The 11,125-nt window shown below is 37.5% G+C and overlaps 1 protein-coding gene across 1 annotated transcript in view; it reads left to right on the top strand.

Moving 5' to 3' along the window:
• oma1 (OMA1 zinc metallopeptidase) overlaps window positions 1-10,717 on the top strand; it is a 35,520-nt gene extending 24,803 nt beyond the window's left edge. Inside the window, exons 7-8 of the mRNA XM_056262790.1 lie at window positions 1,972-2,121; window positions 9,804-10,717. Coding sequence (XP_056118765.1) covers window positions 1,972-2,121; window positions 9,804-10,073 — 420 coding nt within the window. The 3' untranslated portion in view covers window positions 10,074-10,717. The remainder of the gene's footprint in view (window positions 1-1,971; window positions 2,122-9,803) is intronic.
• Window positions 10,718-11,125: the final 408 nt, after the last annotated feature.

Consider the following 11,125-nt stretch of genomic DNA (forward strand, 5'->3'; position numbering starts at 1 on the left):
GTACAGTCTTCTTGTAGCAACACCAAGCTTTTGGTTCAATTCCAAGGGAACGCATACTGATCAAATGTCTACCTAAAATGCACTATAAGTTCTGTTTCACAGTGTAAGCAGCTTATGTGTTTATTCAGGTTTCAGATTGTACAGTGCGTGCATAAGCAGCGCAGTGCTGTGTAGCAGAAGTGCAGCTGCAAGTAGACTTTCGGTGTTAAGCCTATTTTTGCACCTTGTAACTGAATTTGTTTGAAAAAAAAAAACTGTCTGTCAGGCTTAGGCAAAATTCCACGAATTGACACAGACAACACTTTCTGTTCATTAAATCAAGATGATTCATGCAGTTTATAGCTCAGTGTTGTTTTAGTCATCTTTATATACGTTATAGTATTTATAAATATTTTGAATTAGCTTTTTCAATTTTTAATTAATTTAAATGTGTTTAGTTTTTGTTTTCTATATAGCTTGAATTTTTATTTCAGTTTTAGTAACTTCAGTACTTTAAATTAAACGTATTCATTAATTAAGTTTAGGTTTTCCATCTAATATAGTTTATTTTATTTTAGCTCTAATTCAATTTCTGAAAACTATTTTTAATAGTTTGTTTTAGTTAACAATAACCACACTGTTATATCTATGCTTTGGCATTAGGTTTAGTTTAATGTAGAGCATGTAAATTAACTGGCATTTAAAGCATAAAAAAAAGAAAAGATTTTCCTCCCCTCATAAATTTGATTGCATGGTGATTATGTTTGTTGCAGTTAAATCTGATTCATTCAAAAACTGTTGTGTGTGTGGTGTGAAACAGGCCTAAGCCGCATTGGCGCCTGACAAATGTAAAAAATATTAATGTGATAACTGATCTGTAAGATTCTTTGTTATACATGTTTTTTTCTTTATCCTTTATTTATCTTTATTTTTCTAGCTCAACTGTCACAGACTGGAAAGCACAGGATTACACATTTGACCAGATTGCTTTTGTTGTGTAGCTTTCATGTGCTCGAATGTATTCGAACGGCCACAAAAGACCACCTGACCTAATGCGTAAACATTATGGGGAGCGCGCTACCCAGACAGGATTTAAACTTTGTCGGCTGAGGACCTAAGTTTGGTTTGAAGTCAAATAACGTACTGTACCAAGCACAATGTTCTCTCACCATTCCTGATTTCTAACCCTTGGTCTTGCGTCTGTCAGAGCAGAAACGAAAGCTGCTGCTTTCTGTACGTTTTTCCATCGTCTCCGGGCGCGTTCATATGTAAATTGCAAAAACGCATCTTAATACCAGATGTAAACAGGGCCTTATACAGTATTACATGCTTGACTTAAATTGCAAATAAAGTAACTTTTGAAGTCATTCTTAGGAATTAAACACTTCAACTCTACGCCACTCTGAATAAAAGCTGTATAACTGTTAACGTATGATGACTAGAAAACTGGATCAATTAAAACCCTGAGACACAATTCAGGGGAACCTACTGTATATCAGTCGTTTATAGCTGTAGTATCCTACATGACCTCTAGGTGGCACTGTTTCTTTACAAACTGCTTCATGGAAGCGTTTCACTGCATGTGGCAATGGTGTGATTCACGGTGTAGTGCTCTTCCTGTCAGCATGTCTCCTGATCCCATGCTTGGCATCATTATGGAGAAACAGTCAATTCCCTTCTATCTCTTATAGTAGTAATAACGGGCCGCCTGCTGCTCGTAAATGGGCCCAGATCTGGCCTGCTACAGCCGGCTCGGTGGAGGACACAGGCACGTTGTATGGCTAGCTCGACCCTGTCATGATTCATGCTGTCCGTGAGCCAGCCTGCTCTCGGCTTTAGCTCCAGCTAATGACGTTGCCCAGAGCTCCGAGCGCCCCGTCGGGTCATGTGCGTGTCATCTCCCTGTTTGCTTCCTTTGACGATGGCAGGGCTTTAACATGCCAGAAAAGCATCTCTTTATGTGTATTTGAGATTTGTGTGCGTTTCTGACAGGCGTGTGCTGATGTGAGGGCGGCCACAGTGTTTTGGCAGCAGATGGAGATCTATGATCAGTTGAGTGGCCAACCAACCATCCCCGAATGGCTGTCCACACACCCTTCCCACCAAAACCGTGTCAGACAGTTGGACCGCCTCGTTCCTGAGGTAAAGCACACACAAGCAAATACATGCATCATTAGACATCAGTATACAGGTTTATATGAGTGAAACCTTTCCACACAAATGCTAAACATGTACATCAGAATTAAATTCATGGTGGAATTTGAATTGATCTAAAAATAAAGAACCGTTAAAGCCATGGCCTAGCAAACTTATTAAGCTTTGGCACCCATGCATCATTTCCCAGTTGCATTCTCAATCCCATTTCCCTGTCCTTCTTCGTAATTTCCAGTTTTCTCTAAAACAAAGTGGCAAACATATGGACTGTGGAGGACTAAAAGTACCAGTTAAAGTACCACATAAAAGGAAAAATCAATTATCAGTGTATTGATCAGAAAATGTAAATAATAATAGGGCTGTGAATAGATAAAAAATTTTATGCTTAATTTTACAATCAATAGCACACTTAACGTTAAATTAAGCATACACCGTTTATCTTCATAACATTCATTTTGTCATAATTTTGCTATATCCAGAAAAGTAAACCATCAGATTTCAGGATGATTTTCACAAAACGGTGTTTTCCGCAAGCTTTTTTTCTAAGTAAATTTAGGTTTCTTTCCAAAAAAAGGACACCAAATAACCAAATGATATGTTACTCGCGGTAAATCAAGGAAACAAAGAATTCAATCAATAAGACTAACAATGTTGAGCTATATATAACAATGATTCGCTTTCTGTAGATAAAAGTATCCAAACAGTTGCTCACCTGTCTAAATAAAACACATAATATATTGAAGCGTCTTTGGTGTTTTCATGGTTTCTACGGAAGTAAAACTGGAAATCGAGGGTAACGCGAATATGACGACGCAATGACACTGGTTAAATGACTGATTTCTATGGATTTAAATGTGTACTTGCATTATCCCAAAAGCTTACAACAAGTCAACAAAATATATAACATTGTTTTAGTGTTTTTTGAATAATTTAATCCAAAAATCTTACATATTGTGTTAAGTGTTATGTACAATTTCAGCACTTGAGCTGCATGAACTCCTCAAATTTGTGCATAACCTGATGATCATGTTCTCCATCCTGATTTGAGATGATCCAAAGAGCCATCTTGAGCTTTAATGGAAAGGAAATAGCTATGGAAAGCTCTAAGAAAGACTATTGTTTAGTTATGTGATAAGATCGTTCATATGACTGGTGTTTTCAATACTACTAACGCACAAGTGGAGTGCTGTTTGGAATATGTCCTGGGTACTCTGTTCTCTTGATTTAAAGAGTACCCATCAGAAACACGCACCGTAGGGCTCGCAGACACGTCTGAAATCCAGACTCCACCATAGCTAACAAGACGTCTGGAGACCCCTCTGCTCTGGAGCGAACTCCACCTTCTACACACATGCCTTAGACCACGTTCATTGTGGAAATGAACAAATAAATGCTCTACTGCTGGAGGAGAAAACCAAACACAAAGGCCTGGAGGATCCATGAAACTCAACATTCATATGGTGGAATCCTTAGATCAGTACCAGCAGCCACAGAAGAGAGCCTTCATAAGAGATTGAGGCTAAATAATTCATGCGAGCTGTTATGCGGTACATCAAGATATACAGTGCAATGCATGACAGTGATTTGTTGGAGCGTGAATTGAACTCCATCAAGATCTTATGCTTGATTCTGAACAACTGCAATTTCCTCTCGTAAAAAAAAATGGCAACATTCATGGCGGCAGTCAAATAATCATCCTAATGCAAAAACTGGATTGAGGAAGTGTTTGGTCCAGGTGTCACCCAGCCCGGGGCCGGATCTAGGCATTGGAATATACAAGCCCCCCCAAAACTTTGCCTTGCCAACCCAATCAGGTTTTAGTGTTAATCTGTTTTTTTTTTGCGATTTGTACATTGATTACAAACAATCTGAGGCAGTTGTGCAGTGTGTTGAGCGGTTTGATCAAGGGCTGTAGAATGCCCCAGCCAATCAAAAAATAACATCAGAAAATTAAAGTATTTTTCTTTTGTAAGCTGAAAGTAGGCGCAGCGTGTCGTACACTCACGAGGCACTTCAGTCTGTTGTGGAAAAGCAGAGGCTGATAATCACACGAGCCAAAACGGGCAGAAATATTTGCAAGCTATCAAGGTGCGAATTACAGGGATATCTTAATGAATATCTTCATATTTACTTGTAAATCTGAATATACATTTCTATAGCTCCGACTCATTTGGCCGAAGATGGGTCTTACAATTTTAATACCTGAGCAGTTCGCTGTAAACATCGCTTATTTAAGAATGTCCATTTATTGCATGGATGGAGCAAGAATATAATGTAGTGTATAAAATGCATTTGCATAGTTCTGTTGAAACCTTGTCCTCTTTGGCTTGCTGTTAACTGAATGTATGATGTAAATGGGCTATATGCACGCATAACTTCCGTGTTTGACGCAAGGATGCTCGTGTGTTTCCGGTTGGGGAGATTTAAAGCGGAGGAAAACCGAGGAAAACGGGATTATGGCAGAGTCTTCAAAATTTACTGTCCTCTCGTCTTTGAAACGAAACTTTAATACTTTTAGATGTAATTTTATATATAGTTATGTTTATTTAATATAATAAACACAGAAGCATAAACAAAATGAGGAGTGTCTGTTTTGTCTGTTTTTGTGACTAACGTTTCTTTAGTGTAGCAATAGAGTATAAAAACCAATATAAATTCTCGGTATAGCATTGGACTCTACGACCGGCGGAAGTAATCCAGCATCCTTAGACCTTCATCGGAAATACCGCCGTGCATAGAGCCCATTATCTGCTTAAATAATAAATAAGAATGTGCTGCTTATCTGCCTATCTTAGTTAGCAGAATAGTTTTTTTGCGGTTAAAAACTCAAGACAAAGGTCAATGAAGCGAAAATAAATGCAAGGTCTAGAGACACTCTTTAAAAAAAAAGGTTTAAATGCCAAGTTCTGTCATGAAACTCTAGATGGCGCAGGCTGATGAACCAAACTGATGATATTCACAGCGTTTACTACTTGACACAAGCTGATTGGTTCATGACGCATCTGCAGCCAATGAGCTTGCAGTTTGCAGCGCACTTTCAGAGTTCCTCCAAAACTCTCCACCTTCCCCAGCTCCACCTGTATAGATCTAGTATGGGTTAATATATATATCCCCGCTATTTGTGCAGCAGCAGTATGTCTTACACACTCACAGCAGCACATCGGCGTATGTATTGGCAGTAGCAAGTTCCTGTACTTGCTCTTCAGCAGCAGCAATAATCAACAACAGCAATAATCAACAGAAGCAGCGTGGCAGATCTATTCCGCCAAGGCCAAGTACATTAACATTGTCATATCCATTACCATGCTAAAAATCTGCCAAGAGTTCTCATGATAGGACTTATTTTAATTTGAGAGGCATGTTTTTAGAAAGCCACGTCATGCCATGACGCTGCAAAAGTATGGAACTGTGTTAAAGTTGCATTCATTATTCTGTCTGTCTGTCTGTCTGTCTGTCTGTTCTTTCGTTCCTGAAAGCACAAAATTATCCTGCTTTTGTTGCTGTGCTACAGTTGCAGGCCTGAGGTTTTTGCTTGATTGCTTGGTCCAAATCCATGATCAATTCCACTCCCTTGCCTAAAGTGTCTTTTTCATAATGTGTTTTTTGGCTTTGACATCTGTTTGTGTCAGTGCCCCTTAGTACTAGCGCTGCAGCAGCTAACTCAGGAGGAGAAGATATATATATATATATATATATATATATATATATATATATATATATATATATATATTAGGGCTGGGTAAAAAATATCGATTTCTTGATATTAATGGATTCTCATTTTTACGAACCGATATCGATTCTTAAAACTCAAGAATCGATTAGTCATCCTGTTTTCATTTGATGAATGAATGGAACATTGTAGCGCGCATCCCATCCAATAAATCGCAATAATCTTTGTGCTTTGTTACTATTGATACTAAATAAAGTCTCAAATTTCAAATTACGTCCATTTTCTTACGAAATTCAAAAACATAAATACCGTTTTGGCGCTGTGGCGTGAGATCGCTCTGGCTCAGCTCAAGAGAAGCAGGAGCGCACATGATCTCCTCTTCTGCCTTAATAATGCCAGTTACAGCGCGAAATAAACATGAATGAGCATCTGAAAGTGTGTTAAAAGATAGAGTACAACTTATCGAAATCCGTATCATGTCACATGGAATCGCTCAATCAGTGTTTCAACCGTGGAAAGACGTCAGTAAAACAACTTGTAAACAATGTCATGTAACGTCACATTTACCTCAGCAAAACCATATGTGACCATAAACTCGTTAGTCAGCTAGAAAAATTAACTCTAAAGAGGAGCATTTTGCTAAATATATGCACCATATTACATATTCATTATAATTTTTAATGTTCTTCGATATTTAATGCATGTTTGAATAAATCTGGCAAGTTTTTATGACAGCCACCATTTAAATGTTTATATTTCATATAACTGTATTATTACAAAAATAAATAAGTGTAATTTGAGTGTTTGTATAGCTACAAATCAGTTAATTTTTACCTTCAATATTATAGTAGGCTAATGAGGCCTAGTAGGCTACAACTGACTCCCATAGTTTACAGCATTAGTTAAGAGATTTGTTTTCCTTGAGAAAATTTGCCATGTATTCTACCTGATATCCAAAATCGGAATCAGAATCGAATCGAATTGCAAGCTTGTGAATCGAAATTGAATCGAATTTTGAAATTTGTGTCAATACCCAGCCCTGATATATATATATATATATATAATATATATATATATTTGTAAATTTTTTTTTTTTTGGTTGTAGTATAATGATCATTTAGTTTTTTTTTTGTATCGAAAAGCAGAAATAAATCAACAATTACAAATCGGATTTACAAATTATTAGGGTGGATATTGAGACACATTTCATGATTCGATTCGATTTCGATTCACAAGCTTGCGATTCGATTTTGATTCGATATTTAATATATAGATGTATCGATTATTTTGGATATATATCAGGTACAGTTACTTAGCTATGTGGCAAATTTTATCTGGGGAAAAAATCTCTCAACTAATGTTGTAAACATGGTCAAAATTAACTGACTTGTATACAAACACTGAAAGTACACTCAAGGAAGTTTTTATAATAATAAAGTTGTTATACTAGTAGCTTTACAAATACATAATTATTTCTACTCCAATTCGTTTTTTGAAATATTTATAAAAGTTTGCACATTGCTTGTGTGATATCCACTGGCTCGCCTTCATGGTTTAAAATGTAAATATTTCCAATATTGTGTGAAAATTTCCTTTATCATCAATTGCTCACAAAATGATGGACAGAGATTTAGATTTTGCACATGTCATTCCCCTTGATAAAATCAAGAAAATTAATAAATAAATGAGTAAATAAACAAGTACGCTAAATCAGAAGATGTGATGAGAAGCTGAAGTCCGCGGTGATCTGTGATCCATTATAGCGGAAGTGAGGGACTGTAAGTTTTGAAAGCTTATATCTCCTAAATGAGAATTTTGTCATTGTGTTGGAACACACCAGCTTATTCATAACCTTAAGGCTAACATATTCATACTAAAAAATTAAAAATTTACATTTTGAATTCAGGGGGGATTTAAGAATCGATATCGGTTCGTAACAATTAGAATCAATTAAAATCGAGCAATCAATATATTTTTTTTACCCAGCCCTACAAATTACAATTACAAATGCATATTAATTATCTACATCATTTTTAAAAAGTAACCTGTGTGATATCAATTGGTCTTAAAAATATTTTTGTGGATTATGTGTATGTATGTTCCTCTGTTCTGTAGCGGATACGTGTAGTGTGTAGTATCTGATGTTAGGCAGCAGATGGAAAATTATAAATCACTTTCACACTTTTAAGAGTCTTAAAAAAAAAAATCAAAAAATCTGGCACTGAGACACCTACTATAAAAGGATGAAATTTTTGCAATTTGCAATATGTTGCTTGCAAAAACATCCCCTCACAATTCACAGCTACGGCCGACGAGAAAGGCAGATGGCGTAGTTACAGCATCCACCAGCAGGGGCAAAATGGATGAAGCCAACCCTTAACCACTTGCTTTAAACAAAGAGCTCAGGTTAACATACTGTTCATCGACTAAACTGTATACTGTAGAACAGCATGGACAGTCATCTACAGGAGCATGCTCTCTCCCCGTCACACACCAGCTGCGGCAGAAGGTTGCGTGTCAATGTGTGAATTTTAGTGGCATGCAGGGGCCTTACTTGACCTTGAGCTTGAACTCTTAACAGTTCTGCCTGCATACTCTCACACTCCAAACACATAAGCAACAGATGGCCAGGACACTAATTGTCCATCAACTGTAATGCGTGTGTGTTTCTGTTGTTGAGTGGAAGTTATTACTCCTTCGGGAAGTTATTTTAAAACGCCCTCCATCTCTCTCTATTCTCACCCTCTTTAACCTGAGCCGATGGAGAGTCGTCCTCCGTGTTCTCGCTAATGAGAATTACTGTGTGTGTGTGTGTGTGTGTGTGTGAGAGAGAGAGACGGAGTCTGTCTTCTGGTGCCTGTTACTAGTGAATTTTGAAGACGTCACCTTTATAAGAGTGACTGTTTGAGAGTAACTTGTCTGACTTGTCAAGGAAGTTCAGATTTCCATAGGCAGGTTGACGTGTATATTGCTGTGGACAAGACCTGCTTAAATTCCTTTACGAACAACAAAAAAAAAAAAAAAATAATAATAATTTCTGAAAACATTCTGAAAACGGTTTAGTGACTTAGCACCAAGTAAACTAGATGTACATTAACAGAAATCTTTTTCTTCTTTGTTTTATTCTGTAAAATAGTCTGTACTTGTTACTTTTAAAGAATGCATCTGCTTTTTAAAACTTAAAGTGTTCTGTGTCACTTTGGTCGCAAGTATGCTACTGATGTGTCCCTCTTGGGTAATTGTTTTCAAGCTTTATTCCAGCCACTCTTTCATCGAGTGTCATTTGTTTTGTAGTTTCCCTAATGGCCTGGTTCTCAAACATTGCAGTGTTGCTTAAAACTGCCTGTCTTCCTGGATTGAGTGTGTATTTAGCAGCTCAGTTTGATATGTTCTCCCTTGGGCAGATGGTTCGGAAATTGAATAATAATTTAACTAGAAAATTCTTTACGTTAAGTGTCCTTTGTGCTGGTGCTGGTTGTTTATGTTTCAAGAGGCATTATTGATCTAGTGTTATGAGGGTTGTTTCTTCATCACCCCTAATAGAGGTCAAAGGTTATAGTTCAGGGGTCACCAGACAGAAAACAAATCAGTCTTTGTAAACGCATGTGGATGTCTTTAATGTAGGAGATCCTTGTCAATGTTCATCCATCCATCCAATAACTACTTCAAACCATCCATCCGGATTTTATATCACTATTTCCATCATTCCATCAATCCATTTCTTCGAATAACTATTCCAATCCAAATTTGATGTCACTATTTCAATCCATCCATCTATCTATTTTTTTAAATAACTTTTCCAATCAATCCATCTAGATTTAATATCCATCCATCCATCCATCGAGATTTGTTTAAAACTCTTTCCCATCCATCCATATGTCTTATCACTACACTGTCCGTCCGTCCCGTTCCCTGGGTGGAGATGAGGAGATGGTAGGTGTTGTAGGTCAAAGCTCAAATCCATCTGTATTAATCTGTGTCATTCTCTGTGTTGTTATAGGCTCTGGAGCTCCGTGCACGCTGTGACTGTCCCGCCCTCCCCGAAGTTGACCCCCGTGTTGTTTTTTACAAGAGCGTTCAATTGCTTCTAGGCAAAATTGAAAAACAAGAGCTGATGGAAAAAGAGGAAAAGATTGAGAAAGAGAGAGCTGGAGTCATGTTGCCAGTGCCACTCCCCCAAACCCATCCCGTCCCGGCTCAGGGGTCTCAGCCTCAGCTGGGGGGAGTGCTGGCCACATCCGCTCTGCCACAAACTCTGCTTAGTAAATGAGACTTGATGAAATGTGACTGACAGGGACAAATTCAAGCTTTCCTTTTCACTTCTCTTTTTCAAGTCCATTGGCTCTGAACAAGGCCTGAGAGGACCGTCAGATAGATTTTTATTTTTGAATCCATTACATTAGTTGTCACTTTAATACACATTTGATACCTACGTCAACTGCTGCGATAATAGTCTAAGTGAGATTATTTGGAATAGGCATGTGTACATCATTTGTGTGTGATGCTTGAGTTTATGCCCTAAATTCAAGTATCCGCTGCAGTGCGTTCGTGTTAATAATGGAGCAATTCTAAATGGGCTTTTAATTGGATTTAATGATGTCATTAGCATAAGACCCCTGTGAAGTTGAATGCATTATGATGTATAGTACATTATTCATCAAACATCTGCCTTTGCTTTAATGTCCTCTATAGGTTCTATCCTGTGATATAACTCTGCTGTATAGCAGCTAATGTCACTGATTTTAAAGCTGCATGGAGCTGTGGACACACTTCATTATTGAAAGGATTTATCAATGGCCAGCTGACGCCAAATGAGCCCAACGCTTGCGTTCTTGGCAAGTGTTGATTTTATTTTTTTAAATGCACTGTGAATATGTGACTGAAATTACACTCAAGATAAATGAATTTCACTCAGCAATGGTACATTTTTCAGCACCTTACAAAGTGTTTCGAGTGAATGATATTTGCTTTAATAAGTATACGTTGTTATATAATATGGGAATTCAGGAATTGATTGGCCCAAATCTGAAGAGGTTTGCAGTGAATTATAGAGGGCTACTTCCCACATGAAATACCACCGGCATCCACTTTTGGAGAGGTTTTTGGATCCAGAACTGGAGGTGAGTTCACCCCCAAGAGCATCTCATTGTATTCTTGTGGTAATGTTTCCTTTTCAATTCTGTGTTATTTACGGTCTTTTCCATATTTGTTAAATTAAGATTATCAAATATGAAATTACTGTTTTTGCTGCTGGCAATGTTTTAGAAAGACTGCATTACTTAAACAACTGTGTAAAAATTTGCGTTGAGCACTGATTTTGAG

This window comes from Rhinichthys klamathensis, unplaced genomic scaffold, assembly GCF_029890125.1.
Source record: "Rhinichthys klamathensis goyatoka isolate OS25496 unplaced genomic scaffold, OSU_Roscu_1.1 h1tg000196l_1, whole genome shotgun sequence".
Taxonomy (NCBI): Eukaryota; Metazoa; Chordata; class Actinopteri; order Cypriniformes; family Leuciscidae; genus Rhinichthys; species Rhinichthys klamathensis.